Source organism: Ptychodera flava, chromosome 14 (assembly GCF_041260155.1).
Source record: "Ptychodera flava strain L36383 chromosome 14, AS_Pfla_20210202, whole genome shotgun sequence".
Classification (NCBI taxonomy): domain Eukaryota; kingdom Metazoa; phylum Hemichordata; class Enteropneusta; family Ptychoderidae; genus Ptychodera; species Ptychodera flava.
The window spans coordinates 13,008,346-13,034,791 of NC_091941.1; the positions used below are offsets into that span (position 1 = coordinate 13,008,346).

Consider the following 26,446-nt stretch of genomic DNA (forward strand, 5'->3'; position numbering starts at 1 on the left):
ATCAATACGTTATATACTTATACATGTTACTTATACATTATATATATATATATATATATATATATATATATATATATATATATATATATATGAGAAATTTGGGGATAATCTAAAAATATGTTTCTTGTATAAATGTGATGAAGTATGTCATACTATCAGTATTGCTCATAAAGTAGTAAAAATTAGCATATGATAAAAGTCTTGAAAGCCTCATCCACTGGCGCAAGCGCACAACTTAATATATGCTCAAAACATACGCGCATAGATATGTAAGCTTATCATTTGCGAGCTAATATGATATACCATTGAGGTCACCTCTGTGGCAAGACACATGGCCTTGATCTCAAACACAGGCCTGACCTCAAAACATGTCCGGGTGTTTTCAGTTGATCTTGATTTATATGCACTGTATTCCTAAGGGATAGTCCACATTACTTCAAATAGGGCTGTTGATGATTGACTTCATTGGTTTCTCATTAATGTGCAAAATCAGCCACGCAGGCAACATTGGTAAAATTTAGTAGTGCCCGATGTCGAGCGCGTGCAGCTATGTTCAGTAACAAACATGGAACCGTGAACAGCGACGGGGAACGTCGCTTTTATTGGGTAGATCTCGTCCGTCTTGACTTTTAACCCTATATTTTACTGCTCTTTTAACACAAGTCCTACAGGGACATGTTTGAGGTCAGTGAGGTCATCTTAACAAACACAAAACCTTTGACTGCAGCCATAAATTCAGAATTAGGCGTCTCTTTTCAGTCGTTGAATACATGTGCAGATTTACTTACGGCACGATTACTCTACTCCACTGGTTAAGAAACTTGTATTGTTCAAAGGTGTGAACGAGGAGCCGATTCCGGGTTGCTCTGAAGAAGGTATAATTTTCAACTTCGATCTTGTCTGTCTGAAAATTGCAGCGACTTGATAAAAGACCCACAGCCTCGTTTTACCTCGTCATGGCTAAAGGTCAAAAACTTGTGACATCAACACACACTGAGGATGACGTTAAACTATATGTACACAGGTGAACTAGGTATTAAAGTCTACAAAATATGATATTATTTTCGTTGTAATTAAAAACAAAACTCAGGTCGTTAAAATTGGCTCGTCTAAGTCTATGTTCTATAATTTCGTCGACAATCGTACCGACAGAAAATTGTCTCTGATCTTTCTTATACTGTATATACTGTTAATGCAGCTGACATTCCTGGCAAAAAATCTGAGGGATTAATTATGTAGTTTTTCTCTCTTGTTTGTTTTGAACTTCATTTTCGACATAATGATACGTCATACACCTTTACTTATCGAGTTATTTTTCTACGAAATTCATTTGTTTTAGAGTTTTTACTTACGGCAGTAGAATCGGAGAGTGTATACTACTATACTCTGAGTACAATTAGTTGTAAAGAAACATTTGAAAACTGACAGACTCGCTCGGCCTTCGCGTCTTTGCAAGATGATGTGCCAATTCAGCTACCTAGGAAACTTAAGTCTTTTCATGTTCGGACTGAAAATTACAGCGCTTGTCGACACGCACAGATTTCTTGTTCGGTACACAGTAAGGTTTAGCGTTTACACCAATCGACGGAACGGAAGGAAATAACATCACAATAAGGATATATGATTCTTGATTTGTTTTCTCCCTTTGAGATGCACAAGTGACAGAATGACTTCTCTTCAATTGGTTTCTTTTTTTCCAATTCATCTTATAACTTAAATCGATTTAAAATATTACAATGAAATTAACATCAATCTTTATAACCTAAAGTGTGTGGGCTACTCCGACTCTGGAGGAAGTTGGATGAGTAAAACCCGCGCTCGCTATCAACAAGGAAGGTCATTTACCTTCCGTATTCGACTGGTTGTCGTTAAACAGGTACATATAAAGGGACAAAGTTTCTTGACACTACTCTAGTTTTTTTGTTTAACTTGACAAGTTTAATAATGTTAGTTATGTTGTTCTGCTTCCTGAAACATGCTGCATGCTGAATGATGGTTCATTACAGGTGTTACTCGATTCGATTATGGTACTGACCAAAATTAAGTCATTGAAGTTCTTCCAGATAATACAACTTTAAAACAAGTCCAAGCCTAGCTTCAGCACTTCAATACAAAAACAAAATTACACTCAAATTCCCCATGTTGCCACTTAATCTGGACAGTCAAAGCGAGCAGGCAATTCTCTTACAGGTATGATGAGTGTCAGTCACACTCGCTGTCACAAAAATTTTCTTTCACTGACAATAGAGATCGTAGGTATAAAAAATGCACTTAATATGTAGTAGGTACTGGCGAAGAAGAAATCGCTTAACGAATATGCACCAGGTGTTAAAATAGACAGATTTTGTCAGAAAATACCAAACAATGGCAATGATTGACGTAGACGGACGTTGCATACATGGAAAATATCCAGGGATATCGACAAGGTTTTGACCAAATTGAAGGTGAAATTTACCACAGGTATGCCATTAACCATTGATATTCCTTGTTCCTTTATGAAAATCGCCACTTGTCACTTAGGGATCTGCTTAGAATGGGCACATGTACATTTTCTTTATTGTTTTCGCAACTTGAGATCAGGGTAACAATTTAGAGTTTGCAGTGCATAGTTGTGTATTCAAAGTATTCCACACTATATTTTAAATTAGCCTTTGTCAACATTTTGCACAAAGCTCTTTTTAAAGTACTGTTAAGGTTAATGATGATAACCGTTCTGTATTTGGACACGGTCTTTGTCATTTTAGTATTTATTTAGTTATAAGTTGCAGTTACCAACATCACGGAATGTGATGAAAGACTAGTTCTGATGAAACATACTTGTACCCTCATCCTAACTTGTTGATGCAATAGATAAAAAATGCCATTAAATCTCTCAGTATCTATGCGAATAATAAGCCTATGGCCGGTAACACTGTAGCAAAGACGTAGGTATGATCATAGAACCTCTTATACTGATAATATTGTAACAATTGGCATTTTTCAAACAGGGATATAACTTTAACATGTTATCAAAGCCTTGACGGTGTGATCAGTCGTTTCCTTTTCCTGTTTCGTAAGTGTTTATCAAGGAACTCCAGGATAGCTTTCCATGAGTGTTCCTGAGCCACATCATGAGGTTTTGGTGATCCGCCAAACTTTATGTATAAAGCTGTGAATACATAAAAAAAATCAAAACACCATTAAGTGCTGTAAATCACCCTCATAAAAATAATAACACACTAGTATGTTATTTCAACATAAAATGTTTTGGATATCAAGTTGTTATTTATTTTTTGATCATTAGATACGAGTAACTAATTTGTTTAAGGACGTAACTTCACTTCATTCGATATCCAACCATTGCTGCAGTTGTACATAAAACGCATCTACAAAAAAGGAATTTCTCAATAGAGGACTATAGTGCGATTATGAAACAATGACAACTTGAGCATAACTCTGTTGGTTTCCCGTCTTCAAGTCTATCATGACCAAATTTGCCATTACCTTCCTTTTTCAAAAGACGACCTTGGACTTCTACAGTAGAAAACATGAACGACAGAATTCAAGTGAATTGACGAAATATGTGTTGACCGAATAAGAAATTCACCACTAAATTCAAATGCCAAAATTCATTCATAATATCAACGAATCTGACTTAGGTTATCTCTTTGAACCGATATACATATACCAAATAGTTGCTGAGAAATTATGCTTGAACAGACATAAGGAAACCGATCCTGAAAATTTGCATATGTAAATGCCATTATCATTTTAGTAAACCTGAATGAGGTCAATTTTAGGAACTTAGGTATCAGGAATGCGCTTTCAGCAAGAAGAACAGACTGGCAGAAGCCAATGAAACTTCACATCGGACCAACAATTTCGGAAAAGACTTTTAAACCCAAAATATGCGGAAAAATCCCATGAACATAACAACATGAAACTTCATAAGCGATCTTAAACATTTTATGAATAAAATATCTAGGCATCCACTAAAGAAACTATCGAATAAGTAAGTTTAAAGGGACAAAGAGTCGCTCTTTTTTACTTTTTTGTGATATCAAGAAAATCGGGTATACTAATATAAATTCACTTATTGTACAATATTATGACAGTATTTAACTGCAAAAGTGTTAAACGTACCATTTTGCAGAATGAAAAGAAATGATTTCGTATGTAACTTCTTGACAAAATGGATTTTTTTTCTATTAAAAATAAGCATTGTCACAATGTAAGGGAAACTACTATCCTTATCTACATGAAAAGCGCCATCGAGTAAGACTGATGTCTGCATGAAGTCTATACTTTATTCAACGAGGTATCTTTAGCCATACCATACATAGCCGGAGTTGTACACTTGATTTTTTGAACTTAATTTTTTTGCAGAGACTCTTAAATGTTTCACTGAATGGATAATCTTTTCTCGCTGCAAGCAAAGTTGATGTCGTGCACAATTGACAAGAATTTCAGCATTTTTGAAGAAATCAAACAATACTGTTACATAAAACAAATTCATGAAAAGAAGATCGAAATCTAGCGACTTTGTCCTTTTAAGAAACGGTTTTTCAAGAAAAAAGGTTATATTCAGAATTTAAGTGAATTTGGACAAAAATCTGAAGTAGGACATTTTTATCATTATGTGCACCCATTCAAATTCAAAAGCTGACGATAGACACAACAGAGACTGGCCTTTTTGATAAGCTATGCAGGGTTGACAGTTGAGCGGATGAAAAGTTATATGTCAACCTATATAAGTCATCCTACACTTACCATTTGAGGCATCACGCGTCAGAGCTCGAGGAGGTTTTGCATATCCTAAGGTACATAATGGTGCATAGGGAGGCTCCAACAGGTGACCTGCCTGTGGATAGCGGAGGACTTCTGCTAAATGCTCCTTGCCAACATCTTTCAGTTTTTTGTATATCTGTTGAAAATATAGGGAAATTGATTTCAGGATACAGTTACTCAGAAATATTTAATATTCGTGCTTTCGTTCTTTTACACTCATGCGATACGTGATGAAAATTCAAAAATGGTATTTTCTCTCAATTCTGCAATTAAAGCTGGCTAAAACAGATGAGCTATTCTTAATCAGTGATAAACCACATCGATTAATACACTGATTGAAACAAATTATGAACACAATATATCCTTTGTTCGACGAGAAACAGTACTATTGGACACTTTCTCAGAAGAACAGTTTTTTAATTTTCTTATACCCAAGTGACTTAGCACTGTGCTTGACTTTACTGCCCGTATTTCATTTGTCATAGTATATTGTACTTATGTCAACAATAGCTATAGGTTTTATCGCAGATATTCTTTCAAATATCCATTCAAAAAAGATTCTCACTTGGTTGAAATGTCCCTCAGGATCAGAGCATCGATCATCACCTGATATCAAAAATAATGACGGACAACTTAAGTTTTCCACCTGTATGGTAAAAAGCAAGAAGTATGTGTATGTTTAAATTTTGTGAATAAATACATCATGTTATTATCAATAGTTTAACTTTCAAAGTTTATCTACAGGTAGGTTAGTTTCCCGAGTGCAGGTTTCTGAGTATTTTATCAGCGGTTGTACGAATTATTACGAACAGTCTGCACGCTTTTAGACCGTCTTTGAACGTATTCTGACTAACAGCAAACTTGACTTTTGTGGATGATGAGTAAAATTTTAAAGGTTGACGACTACCATAACCGCTGTTATTGTACTAAATAATAAAAGCTGTAGAAATGTGAACACACCCGGATAAATGCCTGCTCACCCTCTTCTTTGAGAATTCGATGATAATTTAGGAAATCACATGTGAGAAAATTACCATCTTCATCTTTCTCACATAGAAGACTGAAAGCCAAAACACACCAGTGTTAAATTGAAAACGTATTTTTTATGATTTGAATGATTAAAAGCAACATTAATTCAACAATAATGCTTTGACCTATCGTGCATATGGTGCCATCTGTGTGCCTTTGGTTACCGCAGCTAAGGTCTTTTCTAGATGACTAGATACTGTTGGTTAGGAGTTGCAAACCGATAAAAGACTAACCACCCATCAGTATGTTTTAATGAGTAATTTGTAACAGTTTAACAATATAACAATTCCATCGACATATATGTGACACTGGAAAGAAAATGCTCTTGTAATATTGCCAGCTTCTTAAAATGTCTCAATAGACTTGACGAGAGAAGTCATATTAAAATCATTTCCAAAGCAACTTTCTTACCATTGTCGATCAAGATATCACTTTGTACATTCATCACTTAGCCAGTCACCAAATTTTGCTTTGATATGCTATATTTGAGTCATATATAAAGGAATGATTAAACACGATTGGAACTAGTTTGGGATAATTGGATCTTTATATTTTTCAAATTTCTCAAAAGTGTTAGGTGCTCTATAGCTGAATGTTGCAATATTACAAATTACTCATAAAAACAAGTGTGTAACTTAAAACGAAATGCAGATGAGGTTACATTTGCAGATAAAATCAACACTGCTTCACCATCCAATTAGTTCCAATCGTGTTATTTGAACTTTGTGCCAAAAGGAAAAATGGAAGCAATAAAAGCATTTATTATTATTATTATCATTATTATTATTACTATTATCATTACTATTATTACCAATTGCATCTCTCAAGTGTGTTTATAGACACTTCCGTATAAAAGAGAAGAGAAGAGCAGCCGATCGTATGTCTTCTACAATGCTAAATTTACACGAGAAATGAAATACCCCCTAAAGAAAGTTAATGCATTTTTGTCTGAATTTGTATAGTACTTGTAAATCTATGTTCGTTTCAGTCAAAAAGTGCATGTCCAAAAACACCTTTATGAGTGTTGAGTGTAACTGGCATGACTCGTCATCTTTGGCTTACCCAGGAGGAACGCTGAACGCCATGTGTGCCCGGGACGCTCCTATTTCTGATCTGACGAAGACACCATTAGTAAACACAGCACAGTTAAGCTGGTGATATAACAAAAACATATTGGTTGGACGATGGATATGTTAACGTGTCTATGTCTTGTCCGATGTATATATTTATGTACTTTTGTGCATGTGTGTGTGTGTGTGTGAGAGAGAGAGAGAGAGAGAGAGAGAGAGAGAGAGAGAGAGAGAGAGAGAGAGAGAGAGAGAGAGAGAGAGAGAGATTGAAATAATAAGGCTGCGTTCACAAAAACAGTGCGGGGAGCAGGAGGAATTCAGGCGGGATTCGAAAATTTTTGGGGTAGTTGAGGGGGGACTTGAAAGTTTTGCTCTGCCTGTGGGGACCTGAAAATTTTATGGTTCTCTTTTACATTTTGCAATTCCAAGGTTTGATGGGTAATTCTATGAAAATTTAATAACATTTTAATGTTATCCAATTGTCCTAATGTTTAATAATAATTAAACAAGATCTAAAACCACTTTGTCGCATTTCATCACTTTTGTCTCGAAAAAATCTAAAAATGTATGAATTTTCGTAAAAACAAACAAACAAGTAGGCCTAATATCGGGGCAGAGTCTGCAACTGTTGATAATTTTTCAATATTTCTATGCAATGTATCAAATACAGTTTCTTGATGTCTACCTACAGCATGCTGGAACACACAATGTCCACTTTGTCCACAAAAGCCTGCATGTATAGATATTGGGTGATAATTGAATTAGAGCCAAGACGGAAGTCATTTGTCAATGATACAAATATGCGGTACATATTCACAGGTTGCGTAGCAAGCTTAATACTCAGTGAACAGTTGAACATCCTGTAAGGAGAAGCACAAGAACAGTTGTATAAACTGAAGAAAACTATTGTCAAAATTATCAAAGTTAGTACACCCTACTGCCCTGCTACTTCCCGGGGCTACTTCCTACGGGCAGTGTCACTGTCACTGCATACGGGCAGTGACAGTGATATCTCTGACAAGTAGTTGAAAAAGAGTTCGGGTTATGTGCCGACCATGACAGTGAAACATACTTGTACACAAGATCAGGTCAGAGAGCCACACATGGAAGACCGGGTAAGTTGAAAGTTATCTGAGATTTTTGAATTCTGAAATATGAAAATAATAAAATATTAAAGAAAAAAGATTGGGGTCACATGCTTGATTTTCTAAATGTTCACATTCTCATCGTAAAATAACATAAAAGTAAAACTTTGTGCAGTAAAGACGCCAATGAAAAAATGTGTGACTAAATAGAATTATTTTAATTTTACCAAATTTGCCATATTACACCAAAAAGTTCAGAGCTTAAAACGTTTATTTTATGGAATATTTTAACCTTCCAATATTGTCAATTTTTTAAAACTTTTACAAGTAGCATCTAATGTAGCCAGGAATTAACAATTTGCATACTCTCTCATGATCGTTATTTTGTGCTCTCTTCAGCAGGTACCATTGACCTGGTCAGAGTTGAAGTAACTCAAGTCGGCTTTGACTAATAAATCAAAAGAAATCACTGATGCGTTAAAAAATGAATCAATTTAAGAACTTGCCTTATAGGAATATGACCCTACACACTACAGCTGCTAATAACCGGTAGTGGTCGAACATCTGCGAGTAGAACTGCCCAATACTTATGGTTCTTTTCCCTTTGCGTGCATCCCTAATAAATATGCGGCTATGTGACAATTTGGGGGACTTGTAATATTTTGATCTTATAGACGGGGGGACTTGAAAGTTTTTGAGAGTTCTAAGGAGGATCTGAAAAAAGACTTCAATCGCGATTCCTCCAGCCCTTAGCCGACCGTTATTTGTGAACGCAGCCTAAGTTAGCCTTTGTAGTATTTCTCTGTTTCAGGTTACGGTATTTGAGGTAACAGACTACTGAGTCAATTACAACCCTTTTCAGAATTAGAGCGCGAAGCCACTGCCGTGAACTGCAATAAAACTGCTTACACTAATTAGTTTCAGCTGTAGCCGTGGCCACTTTGGTGTTGAACAAGGCTACTTGATAGAGACCAAAAAGTCTGCTTGTACAAAGGCAAAACTAGCTCTGTCTGAGGCTCGAGTTGTAAATGAGAGTTTACGATTGGCACCCTGTATTCAAGATTAAGATACAATGTAACATTAGCATGCACTGGTCCATGTACAAATCTTTTTTATTTCAACTTCCCCAGACAAACTGTCTGCATGGGACATACAATGTTGTCGACTTTGCCAGCTGGCTACAGCTGAAACTAATTAGTGTGAGCAGTTTTATTGCAGTTCACTGCAGTGGCTTCGCGCTCTAATTCTGAAAAGGGTTGTATATACTTACAGTTTCCTTTAAAGAGTTCCAGTTAAATGATATTTTGAACTGAAAGGAACTTTCAGGTATTCTAAAGGGGTAGGCCGAAAGAATTGGGGATAAACTATGCCCTCAGGAAAGGTTTACATCTTACTTCAGAAAGTTTTATGATGTGTAAAATTGTCTGTTTGTTGTTAAACGTATTATAGAAGTGTAGTAGCTGCGCATAAATAAACGGTTGAAGAAGATGTGTGTACGCTGTATTACATTCTCTGGTTTCAGAGAACCGTCCCAGAAACTGTGTGGAATATGACCAGGTCTGAGAAAGCAGTCGGGAGACGAAGTCGTCTAATACTATAGATGACTGGTGTTTGTAATTTATTTTCGATTTATACCATTACAAGCTTCCTTATCACCTGAACAATTATTTTCAGACTGGATCACAGCCGAGATACATGGTGTGTGCTAGGTCCAAATGCATCCATTTCAAAATCTTTTACTTCTGCGTGACAGTTTGCTATTTCATTCGCAAGCGCTAAGCTTCGGAACAGTTAATCAATCGAGATCAAGTATCTCACATCAAAACGTGTTTACAACTGCCACGCGGAAATATCTCCTCCTTGAATGTTTATATACATTACACTTCATGAAATGTTTAACTCCTACCAATATGCTTCTGTCTATGACTGACACTCGTTTTGTGCGTAGTTCATACCAACCCTTTCTTTATTCAAATGTACTTTGAGTCGGAGTCAAAACTTTATCAGCGAATGCTATTTTTTTACTCCTATTGCCATGTTTATCTCTTAACTGTCTCAAACAGTACGAAATGTACACCCTTTAATTGGTAATGAATGAATGTATGTATGAAGATGATGATGTTGGCCATCATAATGATGATGATTGATAATAAGATGATTATGATAATATGATGATGATGTGACTTTGAATTCGACGAAGATCGACAATGACCAGGCTGTAAAGCGAGTGACTCTACAAACAGCGCCAGTTACAGCGATGCAGACACTGGTGTAATTGATAATTTCGAAGTGACACCATCTGGTCTGAGAGTGCACAACTTGGAAATCGCAGTGTAAATATCATTAGTACTACATTTTCTTTTGTGTGATTTCCCAAATTTCATACTTACAAAACGTCCACCTCCAAATAAATTAGTGTTAATCTACCAATCAGTGTGAATATCTGTAAATACTAACATTCCTTTTTTTTCGAGTTGTTCAATTACATATTGTTGCATTACCCTAAACACTCAGCTTACCGTGTCAGGTGCCGAAATGCCAACTGAATTCGCAGTCGCTACACCACACATATAATCAAATTTTCCAAAAAATGCTCTAGTACACGTCAAGATGATCAGCCAGTTTATCAAGCTCATACATGCATTCTAAACTTTTCAATTTTGGAACCGGGGTGTCAATTTTTTAAAATCGGAAAAGAGGAAGGGCCATACTTTAGAAAGGGAACTCGAAAGAGATATTACTCTACAGAATGGACCGCCCTCGATTTTCTGTAGCCAACCCCAACATTCAAAAGTCATCGTTGATGACACAGTCCCCACTTGTTAATGGGTACTTTGATTACAAGCCCTTGGAGAGGATAGAGTTCGGTTCATTAATTGGGTCTGTGATTAAAGATGAGTTGCATGGTGGTGACAACGTAAAACCATTATGGGCTGCCACCCTAATTACAAATAGGTCATTAAATAAGTCAATTAATTATTATTGACAGGATGTTGCCATACGTTTTTGCATTTCATTATAACACTGACAGATAATCACCTGTACCACATTTTATAAACGATACCGCTAAGTGTCAATGAACTGTGTTACAGCAATGGGAGATCAACATCTATCATCAAATTTGATGAAGTATTTTTGGACATATCACTCTAATTAGAAAAGTTCATTCAATATGTAAATTAAAAATTGATTAACATGACACTAAGTGTCTTCATTCAATGTAAAAGAAATGTGAGCTTAACATCTGTACCAAGTTTTAATGAAATTTGATGAACCATATGCAAATCATCTGTTAATTAACATGATACCACTACATATCTGTGCACACCATTACACTACCAAAAGATCATCATCTGTGCCACATACATTCCATCAAATTTGATGCGGCATTTCTAAACATCACACTAATTATGAAAGTTCATCAAATATGCAAATTAAAAATCAGTTGACATGATACTGCTCCATGTCTTCATACAGTATTAAAGTACTGAGAGATCAACATCTGTTCCACGTTTCATCAAATTGTATGCGGTATTTCTGGACAAAGCCCGCTAATTAGGAAAGTTCATGAAAAACGCAAATTAGCAATTAATTCACATGACACTGCTAAGTGTCGTTGTAGTTGTACACTTTTGTGAGTCTGTGTGCTAAAGATCTGTAGCAAGTTTCATCAAATTTGCTGCAGTATTTCTAGACATATCACCCTAATTACAAAAATTCATCACATATGCAAATTAGCAATTGATTGATTAAATACTGACATATCTCCTTTGGTGCTATCAGAGCTCTGTGGGACGAACATCATTACAAAGTTTCATCATAATTTAGTGTAGTCGCTCTAGAAGCAGAGTCTTTTTCAAAAAGTCATTGCCAATGACATAGTGCCTGCTTTTTTGATAAAAATTGCCGTCATATTAGGGCCATATTAGGGCTCTGTCACACCTTGACGACTTAACCAGCGTATGCCGACGTACAAAAATTTCTCTAAAACGCTGGCTTGCTGAACTTACGATGTATTTTTCAATTTTGGGCGTATACATAGCGTATACAGAACGTCCTCACAGGTTAAAAATACTTTTTGGGTAAGCTAGACAATTATCTCGACGCATTTCGACTTATGAGTAACTTACAAGTAGCGTGTGTGAACGTATTTCATCGAGCGCATAACCTACCTACAACTTGTGACCGCGAGTGCCGGACGTATGAACCATACGCTGGCATAGCATACGTAGAAAAGTTTTGTGCATGCACAAAAGTTTCGACGACCTCGCCGTAATGCGATCATTCACTAAACGAACGTGAAATACGAACGGCCCCTTCGTATTTCCAAGCATGCTATTGGTAAGCTTTCGTCACATTTGCATGTCTCGTCGCAAATTCTGCAACCTGGTTGGACAGTAGCCTAATTAATTTGTAACCGTCAATTCTTTCCGTCGTCTTTCGTCGTATTACTAAGTATATCAATATTCGGGTATTGCTTTGTGTCACGAACAAGACAATGGACATAAATAGTTGCTCAAAGGGATCATTCATTGTTGCGGTTGACGGGGTGGGGGGCTCAAATTATCATGTAGTCATGTAGGGTAATATATATGTGGAATCTTGGATTAGCGATGAGATTTCCAGATGATAGGGTTCACATCCTGACTAGTACGACTTCTATAGGTCAGGAGGTAAAGCACTTGTTTTTAATTAGATAAAATAATGAGTACACGCACAATGTACGATAACAGTAACGATGGTTTTAATTCACTTATATTAAGTAATCAGGCAAACAAAACTGGTGGATTGAACAAAATATTGCGGAATTTTCCCAAGCGTAGTCTTCGTACTAAGTTGATGTGGCGTTGACCGAGGAAGACACACACATTGGCAACTACAGGCATGAACCAACAGGGTTGGCGCTAGTTCTTTTGTGACTTCATAGGTCTTGGAATATTATAATATTACGTGCTTGACGTTAATGCAGTTAATGCGACACCGATTGAATTCTCGATTGAATTTTACGCGATGTACCCGACTCTCGCAAACTAACTGACTCACTGCAAACTTTGTCATAGCTGATATTTATTAATGTATCCATTATTAGCAAATAAATGTGTATCATTCGAAATATCCAATGCCATTCCAGAGCCGATGCCCCAGCAGCAACTGAAATTGTCCCTTGTTATTTATATAATACTTCCCCTGGTGGTACAGATTAGTTTGGTGCTCACAGCATGATATCGAGAATATCATAAGTATTTTATTTTCTTTTAATGAGAGTAATAAAACTAATTAAAGACAGTGTAAGTGGACTTTTGCCGCAAAACAGACAACAGGGAATGCTTTTTGTGACAGTTCGAGACACAATCGCCGAAACCCGTGCCAGAGATGTATTCATAACGCCATGGGATTCTGAACGGCCGAGCAACGCGACTGTAATGGTTCCATAAGGTAATTTCATTTGATTACTAAATTGGGCTATGAAATAGATATTTCTTTTTCTTTTTCTTTTTCTTCCGACCGACTGACCATTGAACCCAAAGGTAGATTTTATCAACTCTCGATTATTGCAATGAAGAAATACATCTTACCTTTTTTTCATTTGATTCAAAACAAGTGTTACATATGCAACGTAATTTTCCGAGACATTATGACTCAGCAATTTAAGCGACACAAATGCATCAAGGGGCGACTCGAGTTAAACAGGTTGCGTAACCTACAATTCTTGTATTAGACCCACATGCCTTCATAATGACAAATCCCTAGAATTGCAGGAACACGATGACAAGTGTGCATTTATATCGACACTCACTCACAGTCCTGCCATCCATCTGCCATACGCGAAGTTATTCTCACATTGGAAGGCATACATCAACCGCTACCGTGGCGGCAATAAAAAAAACCATGGTCTGAATGTTATCAAGTGACGAAAGACGACGAAAGGAACTGACGAGTCTTCGTCGTCTACTAATTAATTAGTCTTCAGTCCCATCACGATGTAAATTTGGCGACTAGATATGCAAATGTGACGAAAGCTGACCAATAGCATGCTTGGAAACAAGATGTTCTCGTTCGTTTTACACATTCGTTATAGTGAAAGATCGCTATTACGGAGTATATCAGCGTGCAGCGTGCTCTCAACTTATACAAAACTTGCCCGTAACGTATTTGACGTTCGCCAATTGTATTGATTCGTCAAATTTTTCATACGTTGGCATACGCTGGCTAAATCGTCAAGGTGTGACAGGCTATTTAGATCGGATCACAAAACAAAGCGATGTGCATATATATGACATAGGGAGTAATCTTTGTACCAAGTGTGAATGAAATTGCTCCAGGCATCTCTGGGATATCTTCATGAACGGACTCAAGCACGCACGAACGCACGCATGCAAATACGGAAGCACGGACACGATAAACCTATAGGTCCCCCGAAGATGTCCTTGGGGACTAAAAAAATGAAAGCTCCCTTATCGGATAGCATCGTGATGATTCTCTATTCTATATACACTACAGAACAATAGATCTGAACAAATCATATGCAGGCTAGTCATGAAGTAATCTAGTGTTGTTTTAAATCCTTATCTTCCGAAAGATTTGGAACTGTATTAAATGGTATGTATCATGGCAAGGTTTGAGAGGATCAGTTAAATGAAAGTTCTCCTGGACATCCTTTTAATGCACATAGCAAGTTGCATGACAATATGGATGATGGTACCTACCCTAATAGTGGATTCTGAAGCAATCTGCAAACCAACGGATGTTCCATGTGAGGTGCCTATAAATCCAATGTTCTCGGAATCAATGTCTGGACGACGACACAGAAATTCACAGGCTTCCTGCGATTGCGACCAAAATGCCACTAGTTATTCGCTTATTGAAAAACCCCTGAGACCATTTGTAAATTGTACATGTTGCTATCGTGAAATGACTCTCAATTAGTATAAATTCGGTGTCTATATTCTGACAGCTGATTGACTATGAAAACAAGCATATGGCAGAGTCACTCTGCAAGTTTATTTGCCACCTTTTCAAGTCTTGTGTGTTGTGGGAAAGCAATAATGTAAGCAACCGTTCGCTACAACCTCAAATTTTGGAAAGTTTGACAATATCAATTTTTTTTAAGCGGCTTGAAAGGTGCATTAAAAGTGTCTGTTCCATAGCCTTTTAACCAAAATGTCCCGTAATTACTTTTTATTCTTGAAATCAGTACAAGTCATCTTCTCTTGTACAAGCGCTGAATGGGAAGTCCTACCCTGGGTAAATATTCGAGTACTGGTCATCGAAAATGTTGGTGATGACTTGATTAACTTGATCTTTTGAATCAACAAACACGGTCGACGATATAAACAAAGTAAATTTTTCATCAGTAGTGCCAAACAGAACAAACGTCATATACTGAAACTTACCTCAAAATAGTGAATATCAGCACCTTTTCCCGGAAGATCTGGGTGGTCAATATACGTCAGAACTGCAGCAGCAAAACCATGCGATGCAAGCAGGGAGCTCTTGTATTCATAGATGCCCCCTCCACCTCCCCATAAATCGATGACGAGAGGGAAAGGACCAGACCCTTGATGAAGTCAAAAAGAATTTAGAACTTTACCCATGTGCTCTTGTAGCTTGTATAATTTCGGCAGTTACATTTCATTTCTCATCTAGGCTGTCAAACAACTACCATGATTTATTTCAGGTTCAATTATACAATACCATTTCGATGATTTAACAAAAATTCAGTCAGGTCGGGTAAGCCAAGTTCTATTATAGGATGCACAGTGCACCACAGATTCAAGTTGGCTGCCATTATAAGGGCCGAATAATTTCAATTTCATCGTTGACATAACAGCATTCACATTTTAGTGCAAAAGTATAATTTTTCTGTTATTATATATATATATATATATATATATATATATATATATATATATATATATATATAAGATATATATTGTTTGTTGTGTAATATAAGGGGCGTTCACTGTTGGCACTATGCTTCGCTCATGGTACGTATTGCCGTTAGAGCACTCTGGTGAGTCCATATTTTCAATCCTTAACAATGTGTAACCGTACTCTCTGTACCCAAGTTCAGAGGTCGCCATAAAGCCATTATGGTGATAACCGGGAGGGCACATTGTATACATTTTGTGTATTTCGCTCACTGCTTTAATAGTAGTTAGAGCACTCTGAGATTGTTGGGCAGCCTCTTGCGTAATATAAGGGGCGTTCACTGTTGGCACTATGCTTCGCTCATGGTACGTATTGCCGTTAGAGCACTCTGGTGAGTCCATATTTTCAATCCTCAACAATGTGTAACCGTACACTCTGTGCCCAAGTTCATAGGTTGCCATAAAGCCATTATGGTGATAACCGAGAGGGCACATTGTATACATTTTGTATACATTTTATATATATATATATATATATATATATATATATATATATATATATATAATAACCACTAAGGAAATAGAGCAATAAACAAAATTGAATGCTAGATTACAGACAGCACTACACTATCAGCCTTCTTAAAAAAATATAAATCCAAAACTCTGAAAAACTGCAAATAAAATCTGTTTTACGATATCAATATAAACGCAATAGGTCCTCAACACAAACAAAGCACATACATAGTGGTAGCAATAAATCCTTAGAATGCTTGTAAATTAACACCAAGCTGATAGAATAAGCCTGCTAAGAGTATCTTCATTCTCACGATACAAGGAAAATTTAAAGCGGGAGTTTCAATTTTTGAACAAGTTAAAGGAACTATAAAGAAACAGCTGTAGTGATATCAAGACACAGCTTACCATTTGGAATGAACAAAGTGCCCCGGATGTCATCTTGTGTTATGGGAATTCTGATCACTCCAGGTCGGATGTACCATCGTTCAATAGTTGTCATGGCAATTGGTGAAGCAATATTAAACTTTTCATTCAGGTGACCTCTGAACACTTGGATGTGAGCAACACACGGCTTCATGACATTAAGCCTGCATAGACGACTACCCTTCTGTGAACCTGGCGCTGGTTTCATACTCCAGAACAAACCCATTGGTTCACATCCTGAGTACGTGCCACCTTGTGACATTTGACATGCCACTTAAAAAAAGACATCAACGTCATATTGATATATATAATAAACATACCAATATACCCTTGTTGTACTTATACAACACGCTTTCATGAACAATCATGATCATTATGTATCTTAAATGAAAAAGCCGTGTTTGGAAGAATCAATTGTACACCTTTAGACACAGCAAATAAGCAGTGTAGAAAATCAAGTTTAAGTAACACGATTGGAACTAATTTGGGATAATTGGATGGTGAAATAATGTCTATTTAATCTACAAATGTAATCTAATCTGTTTTTTTTATATTACACACTTGTTTTTATGAGTAATTTGCGATATTGCAACATTCAGCTATATGGCACTCAACACTTTTGAGAAATTTGCAAAATATGAAAATCCAATTATCCCAAGTTAGTTCCAATCGATGGTTGTGTTTAAAAGGTAGGCGCACTACAGACATGTTGCTTTCTTTAGTGTTAAAAATGAAACTGACTTTGTGGTGAAATAAATATACTTCTGCGGTTACATATGATGAGGGCACAACCTCTCGTATTTATGCACATGAGTTAAATATGTTTCATTTAGGGTTGTCGGAATAAAAAGTCGGTGCACTTGAAACGTAATTCCTTAGTTTTTGTGACAGCCTTCCTCTAAAAACGAAATTAGTTTTTGTAAAATTGGTTTCAGGAAAACTGTCTGTTTCATAATGGAGAATGCTAACCTGTATTTCACGTATACGTTGAGAAAAATCTACTCATGAACATTGATAAACAAACTTTACCTTTAAACTTTTTAACGTGCCAAGTCGTCTACATTCTTCTGTCAGAGTTCATTTGTTGATGAAAGTTGTTTTATCATTTATAGGTCAGCGTATTACTAATCATGCCTAATAGAGATTTTGACTTACTGGATCCACGGTAGAGTAACCGTACTCGATCGATATTGACGAAATTTGCTCTGCACACTGAAGAACTATGATATAAGTTATAGAAAGCTATTCCTCATTTTTACTTCAGCTAATCACTAATTTGCATATTTAACTAAGTTTACCAATTAAAGATATATATCTCGATTTACTTCGTTAAAGTTGACGAAACTTGCTAGGTACTTTGAAGATACTGTGATACAACATTATTAAAAGCCATTATAAACATTTACTCCAGCTGATTATCAATTTGCATATTCGGTGAACTTCCCTACTTTGAGATATACATCTCAATGATAAAAGTTGACGAAGCCCATATAAAGACAGAAAGACTGGAGCATTTTCAGTTCATGCCTGATTAGCTGAAGTGTTCGTACACATGAGCTTATGTCGCACCGATGTCTGTGTGTCTGGCTGTTGGCGCGATATCTGAAGAACGGCTGATAGCATGAAATCTGCGACATAGATTTTGTTGAGGAATGACAAGAACTGATTACTTTTTAGTGGATGTTGCTTGCATATTTTTGCTCATTCAAATAATTACTGATTTTAAACAAAATGGGATATACATAGAGAACGGCTGAGAATACCACAAACAAATACAAAACGTTACAAAACGTCTTTTGAACCGAGAAAAATTTCGTCCTCTAATTCAGAGTCTTTTCATAAAAACTAAGGGTTCATGCACATGACTATACGCACATCTTTTCAACATGCATAAATGTATATATGTGCATGCTTTTATGTCTACCTGTCTTTCTTTCTGTCTGTATTTTTAGTGCCATGTTTCTATGTGGTTTCATTTGTGGTGGCTCACTTCTGTTTTATTTATGTGGCGAGCAATCCAATTTCCCAACGAGGTTAATAAAGATAATTAAAAAGAAGAAAAAAAGAAAAAAGGGTTTGCTACAAATGTTGATCACACTAGGATATATCAGCAGGGAAAGATATTAAGGGGTGACATAAAGTTAACTGCTCATTTGCATATTTGCATATCTTAATGTTTATGTTAAACTCGTCAACAGGAATCTTAAGTGTCGTCTATAGCGCTTCTGTCATGATGCACTGTCGACCTACTCCTCACCTCAGCAGCGTAAATGACATGAAATATAAGGCGCGGGACAGTGAACAATGAAACTGAGATGTCGGTCACAATATATACAAATTTTCAATGCCTTCGTTCGTTTGTTGGTCTGAATTTGGCAAAACTCTGCATGTACTTAGGGAGCTTTCAGTAATTACAGGGGGTGGGCTGGGAAATTGGGGGAGGGTCACTCTTTAGAAAACAGCTGAAGGGGGAGGGTCACTTTTTATATACCTATCTTGGGGGGAGGATCACCTTTGACAGAAGCTGATTTTATGGCCAAAACTTTGATTGTCCGTATGATATTTCCTGAATAGGACATCACCAACAAAATACGTACACATTATCCACAAGTTTCACAAGCAAAGAAGATGCGGTGGTATCCTACATTAAACACCTTGAACAGTTAAAACTGATAAAAGACAAGCGACAAAAACATATGTAACAGGTGGAAAAGTGTATGTCAATTATCAAATGTACATAAATGCAAAGATATTGTCAATTTTTATATTGAAAAAAATTGTGCATAGTTCTCTCATAGACTACCATTACAGCAAATCAACTTTTAAATGAAATTCAAAAATCAAATTTCTTGCACAACAATGGCCTTGTTACCTCTCTAGTCTAATCAAGAACAATAATGTAGATAATCCAGAATACATAAATGCACAGATATATCTAATTTTGTACTGGAAAAAATTATTCATAGTTTCATCATAGACCGCCATGCATAGTGAATCAACATTTCGGTGAAATTCCAAAATCAAATTTCTTGCATAACCATGGACTTGTTACCACTCTAGTCTAATCAAGAACAATAATGTAAATAATCAATCATACATAAATGCACAGATTTATCTAATTTTGTACTGAAAAAAAATTATTCATAGTTTCATCATAGACCCCTATGCATAGTGAATTGACATTTTGGTGAAATTCTAAAATCAAATTTCTTACACAACCATAGACTTGTAACCACTCTAGTCTAATCAAGAACATTTATATCAATAATCAAGAGTACACAAATGCAAAGATTTACCTGTTTTTGTGTTAGAAAAAAACTATTTATAGCTTCATCATAGACACCATGGATAGTGAACCAACTTTTTAGATGAAAAAATAATCGCAATCATATCAATCCATAATCCAATGACAGTAGGTCGGAATTCGCAAGACAATAGTTGTAAACATAGATACAAACAGCACAGAACAGACAGTAAATAACCGGTACACAAACAAATTCAGAAAACAATTTCTTCTACACGAATGCACATTTTACTTCCCAATTTAAGCAAAGTACATTTAAATACATTTTAAACATACATTATATACAGATATAGCATGTTTTGTGGTGGGAAATTGTCAATAATTTGCCTGATAGACTTCATGTATTATGATTTCATATTTTTGGATGAAGCACTAAATCAGCCACATCTTGCCTTCTTATAGTTGCACAAAATATGGTGAACTTCCCTCAAATGTATGAAATACCATATCTCTTCAAAAATTCTTGCGTGATAAATTGCGACTGTCCCTCCAAAAATACCAGCCCTCCCCTCTGTAATTTGTCCTTAACATAACAATTGAACCAATTGTTATGTAAATTAGCTGATACTATTTCGTCATTCCTTGGGAGAATACCGCAGTGGTTGGGGAAGGGTCAAGTTTTAGAATGTCGGACAAGGGGATGGTCACATTTTAGACAGGAGGATAGGGGGGGTCACATTTTACGGTACAGGTGTACGCGAAATTCCCCCGGCCCACCCCCTGTAATTACTGAAAGCTCCCTTACACCTAGCTGGAAGAAGTTCGGTAAGTGAAAATAAGATTCATATTTTTTTAACATGTTATAATGCGGATCTATATTGGTATTCCCTAAACAACAGGGGAATGGCAAAACAGGCATAATATGTATGATAATAACCAGAATATTATGCAAGAAAAAGGGAATTGTCTGCTTTTTAATGGAATAAAATGAAAACATTACTCGACCATACCTCTGACATTACCATCAGCATCGGTGATGTAGTGACCCCAGGATTCCCACTTTGTCTGCTTCTCCGATATCAAATATGCGTAGAGTGTGACTGATTGTCTTGGCAACATGTGTGAAGCAAAAACCCGCACAGTCTCGTCTACCATTGCCCTTGCTGGTGTCACTGTGATGATAGGTGATGGGGTCAATAGTTCCCTGTTTTCTGCTTTCTTAACCATTGCCATGATGATCAACAACTGCTAAAATTGCCTATTGTGAGGTAAAAAGGGAGAATGCGGAATGCAACTTGTGATGTTTATGTATCTGAATCATAAAAGTCGAATTACACCGAAACGGTAAACCAAACACTTGATAGTTGCCAAATCATACATCATATAAACGTAATCATACATCATATATACGGAGTACTTTATCATGTCTACTTTATGCAGATGACTTACTTCTACTATCTGAGACACCTACGGGGCTACAGAATGCTATAAATTCAATAGGGCATTATTGTGAAAAATGGCATTTAGGCATAAACATTCTCAAATCAAAAATCATGGTTTTCAACAAATCGGGGAAAATTTTCAACAAATTTAAATTTACTATACATGGTAATGAGTTGGAAAATGTGTCAACATACACTTACCTTGGCATAAAGTTAAATATTACAGGAAAACTAAACAGAGCACAAATTGGTTTGAAAAACAGAGCTATGAAGGCATGTTTAAATTGAGACAGTTACTCTTTGCAGAGTCAAATATTCCAATTAAGGTCCATTTACAAATGTTTGATGCCATGATAAAACCTATTCTGCTATACTGTACAGAGTATGGACTGCAGACATATGCACAAATGCAAAAACCATACTCACAAACTTAACAAACACAATTGAAAAGTTGCACATTAAATTTTGCAAGCACATACTTAAAGTGAATAACAAAGCATCCAACATAGCATGTCTAATGGAACTGGGTAGATATCCTCTAATTGTTTCAAGCATAACACAAATGGTCAAATATTGGTTAAAAATAAGTAAGAAATCTGATACAACACTGACTCGTGAGGCTTATGATCTGGGTTGTCAACTGGACAATGCACATACAGATAATTGGGTGTCAGGAATTAAACAATCGTTGCTGCTCGTAAATATTGGAGTGCCATGAATGTAAAGATAGAAAATGACAAACACTTTAAAACTAATTTCAATGTAAAAGTTAAACAGCTATTTGAAAAATGTGCATTTGAATTGATTCATGATGATACCAGACAAGGGCACCATAAAAATAAACTTCGCACATACAGAGAGTTGAAAAAAGATTTCTCTCTCGAAAGCTACCTTCATGTTATAAAAAACCCAGATCACAGATCAGCCCTGTGCAAGTTACGCATTAGTGACACATACTACACATAGAAACAGGTAGATATAGAAACCTTGATGTCATAGACAGAGCATGCCCAATTTGCCAAAACAAACAAGTAGAAGATGAGATACATTTTCTTTTTCATTGCAAAGGATACACAGACATTAGACATGATTTTTTCAGTAAACTAAACATTTGTAAAAACGCATTCAGAGGCACACAAGACCTTGTAAGCATCTTTTCAAGGACAGATAAAGCATCACTATGTGAATTGGGAAAATACATACATACATGTTTTAAACTCAGACAAGACAAAATGAAAAAGACAAAGTAAACTATTTATGAACCTTTAATATGTTGACCTCATGTATAGATATTTATATTTATATATATATTATATATACTCTTTCATTGTTGTTTTTGCAAAACCTTTATTGTACTTTATGATCAAGATCTCAACTGGGATACGATTTCAATAAAGGCTTACTTTACTTATAAAAATAAAAATTTAGAAACCTTACCGTAGGCATCGACTGTATTGATAAAATATGGGAATAATCTAAACAATATCTGTTTCTTGTATAAATGTGATGTGGTATGTCATTCTACCAGTATTACTCATAATGTAGCAAAATTTAGCAAATGATAGAAGCCTGGAAACGCTTATCGACTTGCGCATGCGTACAACTTAATTTACGCTCAAAACATGCGTGCATGAATGTGTGCCATTTACGAGCTGTAATGCATACTATTGAGGTCGCCTCTATGGTCTGACACATGTCCCTAATCTCAAACATAGTCCTGACCTCAAAACATGTCCAGGTGTTTCTAGTTTATTTTGATTTTCACGCAGTGTAGGCCTAAGGGATTGTTCATATGACTTCAAATAGGGCTGTAAATTATTGATGTCATTGTTCTCTCATTAATTTGCAAAAATAAATACTTGTTCTCAATTTTAGATTACGTGTTTGAAAATTATGCATGCAAGAATGACGTGACTACATCTTCGTAGGCGACTGCTGGTGTAACAGTGAATACTAAAAGACAAATTCACGACTCAGCAAGCTACAAACTCAGCAACGCATGCAAAATTGATAAAATTTGTCCACATTTTAAAGCCCCAACTCCCGTATAAAAGCGCGAGAACCTACGAGAGTGGTCATAATGGTGGGATATTCAAACGTACTCGGTACGCTCTGGACGCCGTCCATAAAAACCGTTAATTTAGAAATCTACCGATTAATTTTTTTCTTGGAAATTATGGGATATGTGTATAAGTATTTGGAGCACAATATACTTGGTTTCTGACGAAATTAAATTTGAAATGACGTCTGGAACCAGAAAAAGGATAAAATATTTGCCGGTAATATCGCCGGTATAACGTTCGATGTTCAGTTTGAATCTGCATGATTGACATGATATGCAAATTGCAAATGAGTCATTAGCGATACGTTGTTTACTTTTTCCGTACGTAGCGTTGATTGTTCAAGGCGGGGAAAAACACCAAATACTCGGAGCGTACCGAAAGATACAAACGCACACACACTGTATAGAACAAATACATGCAAACACATTTGATTCGGTAGTTCTCTTTTTTGGAAAATTTGTTGGTCCTGAAAAGGACCGTTTTCATTTATGTTGGCCTACCTGAGCCGTACATTTTACAGACAGGAAGGCCTATGCTGTCATTCATGCCCGGCATAAAGTACGTCTGGTATGTTCGGGTTGAGACCACGGACAAGTACCAGCACAATTCTGGCATGATCTTTCACTTTGTCTACACTGTCTGTATATCTTCTGTCTTCTTTTCAAATTTCAAGTTTTACCCTCTAGTCAACGGTACTGTTGAAAGCGCAATCATCGCAATGCGATATGCGTAACTATCGTTTAGCTGTTTCCAAAAGTGATATACATTTTCTTTCCCGATCTAAAGCCGTGCATGCCTATGTAACACAAAGCGAACAAAGTCAAAATTCAAAAAAACAAGTAGCCTCCAATGTGCTGACAAAACCGGGATTTTTTTGACGCCTGCAATCGCCTTCGGCATATTCGGTCGTCACTGCTGGGTCACTTGTGCTGATCTCAGTGATCAGACGTCGAGTTGACAAACGTCGCCGGCGGCAGCTGAGGTCACCGTACATACTAATCAGTCCCATAAGTGCACTCAATGTCCGCGCTCGATCCCAATCATCACAGCTAGCTCCAATTCATTCCTGGCAAAGAAAATTCCCGAGGCTACCTCTAGTGCTCATCAGTGACCGCTATCTTCATAAAGCCAGCTGACATAGTGTGATTAGCAGTCTGACTCTGACTACCACGCTTTGTAATGAATAGTATCGCGACTGCGTGGAGAGTGTAGAAGTGCAGTGCACTCGATTTTGGCGGGATCGTTCAAAGTAGCGAAATACTAGAACTCACCATTTTATAAGGAGGGATGAACATTGAAACGAATGCTCCGAGAATTCATGAAATCAGTTTATTCTGATTTTATTTTTGGTGATTAAATATTAACAGGTTTGATTTCTAAAATAAGTACTTTTCAGAAGCTTTTTGAAATAATCATAGGACAACAAATCGACACCACATTTCATTCGGTCACCATAAAACTTGTAATCGAAGCCGGGGGAATAGTCGTCGGTACCCTCCCATCCGACAGCGCCGAGTTCATGAGACAACGAAATTTTTGAAAAGGAAACTACAACTGCCATCCAAGAACTGTGGAAAACTACGTTTTATAATGGAGACACAGCCCTGCCTCGCTGAACTAAGGTCGAATGAGGAAAGGATTGTTTGTAAGACAAAAGCTCTACAAAATTTGGTAGACGACTTGGCCGTTGAGCATTGTGGTAAATGTCCGTCATCCATTGAAATAACCACACTCGATAAATTTGGACATCTAGTAGGCGAATTTGCTGTTCTTTCAGAACTGTTTTGATTTTTCCCCGTTCTTTCCTGAAATGCGGCATTTCTAGGACGGCGTTTGGACAAAACGGTGCTTCATTATTATCTTCAATCAAGACTCCCTGCAAGAGTGATGTACACTATATACTATGACTGAGCCGAGGAAAACCCCGATAATAGATCCCGTGGCAGAAAAACTACATTTTCTACGATTTCTGCATCGTTTACCCGTATACAAAGATGCGGATAGCTATTGCCACTGTCATGATATGCATTATGTTGAATCATTCAAAAACGCGCTGAATACAATGACAAACGCTTCGTTTTCGGACGAGAAACGTATACCATGACGCATGAGAACTAAGGAGTGTCGATCGATCGCCTGGCAAACGTCATCACGGTTTGTACAAATCCGAGGCGACGCCGCGCCGAACCTCTGCTCCAGTAAGACTTCGAAAAAGTCTATGTTCAAGACAAACCTATTGGGGAAATGAGTGGATGTATCGTATGGAAAGTAAACCGTAAAATTGGGTGAAAATAGTATACGTAAAGTCACCGTGCAGTCAATGTTTACATTATGTGGCGTGCACGTTCTATTTTGGAGGTGTTCAACCAGCTGTTTTAATTTGCTACTTTTTGTTCACAAAGAAACCATATTAGTTATGTTTTGCTCCGCCCATTTTTATCGATTTTTCTCGGTAGGGCCCTACCGAGAGTTACCGGTTTAAGCAGTCAACGTCGAACGCGTGCAGCTATGTTTAGTAACAAACGTGAAACCGTGAACAGCGCCAGGGAACGGCATTATTACAGAGTAGGTATCTTCTGTCTTCAGTTTAAGCCCCTATCTTATTGCACCTTTAGCACAAGGCCTACGGGAACATGTTTGAGGTCAGAGACATGTTTAAGATCTTAACAAAATAGAACCCTTGTCTGTTATAAATTCAAGTTTAGGCGTCTCTGTTCAGTCGACGGATACATGTGTAGTGTTACTTACGGTCACTGGATCAGCTGGATGTAACATACATCTGGTGGTACGGTAGGACATGAGTTTAACTATAGTCTGCTCTGAGCAGAAGGTAAAATTTTCAACTTTGATCTGGCCTGTCAGACAATTACAGCTATCAGTCGACCATCGACATAATAAAAGGCCCACAGCTTCGTTTAACTAGGCCAGGGCAAAAG

The 26,446-nt window shown here is 36.8% G+C and overlaps 2 protein-coding genes across 3 annotated transcripts in view; both read right to left on the reverse strand.

The window, feature by feature from the left end:
* Window positions 1-962, reverse strand: part of LOC139149411 (bile acid-CoA:amino acid N-acyltransferase-like) — a 24,059-nt gene extending 23,097 nt beyond the window's left edge. Inside the window, exon 1 of the mRNA XM_070721159.1 lies at window positions 789-962. The gene's annotated coding sequence lies outside the window, so the exon portion shown is untranslated. The remainder of the gene's footprint in view (window positions 1-788) is intronic.
* Window positions 963-1,671: 709 nt separating this feature from the next.
* On the reverse strand, window positions 1,672-26,446 carry LOC139149410 (bile acid-CoA:amino acid N-acyltransferase-like). Of its 2 annotated transcripts, XM_070721157.1 has the most exons (10): window positions 26,259-26,444; window positions 21,016-21,263; window positions 16,744-17,034; window positions 15,346-15,509; window positions 14,659-14,775; window positions 6,859-6,947; window positions 5,728-5,827; window positions 5,333-5,413; window positions 4,750-4,903; window positions 1,672-3,148 (listed from the first exon to the last, which is right to left on the reverse strand). In XM_070721157.1, exons 2-10 carry the CDS (start codon window positions 21,236-21,238, stop codon window positions 3,009-3,011), a joined length of 1,359 nt encoding a protein of 452 aa, XP_070577258.1. In that variant the 5' UTR covers window positions 21,239-21,263; window positions 26,259-26,444; the 3' UTR covers window positions 1,672-3,008. The 2 variants fall into 2 exon arrangements, with proteins under 2 accessions (XP_070577258.1, XP_070577259.1); XM_070721158.1 differs by lacking the exon at window positions 5,333-5,413 and having other exon boundaries at window positions 26,259-26,446.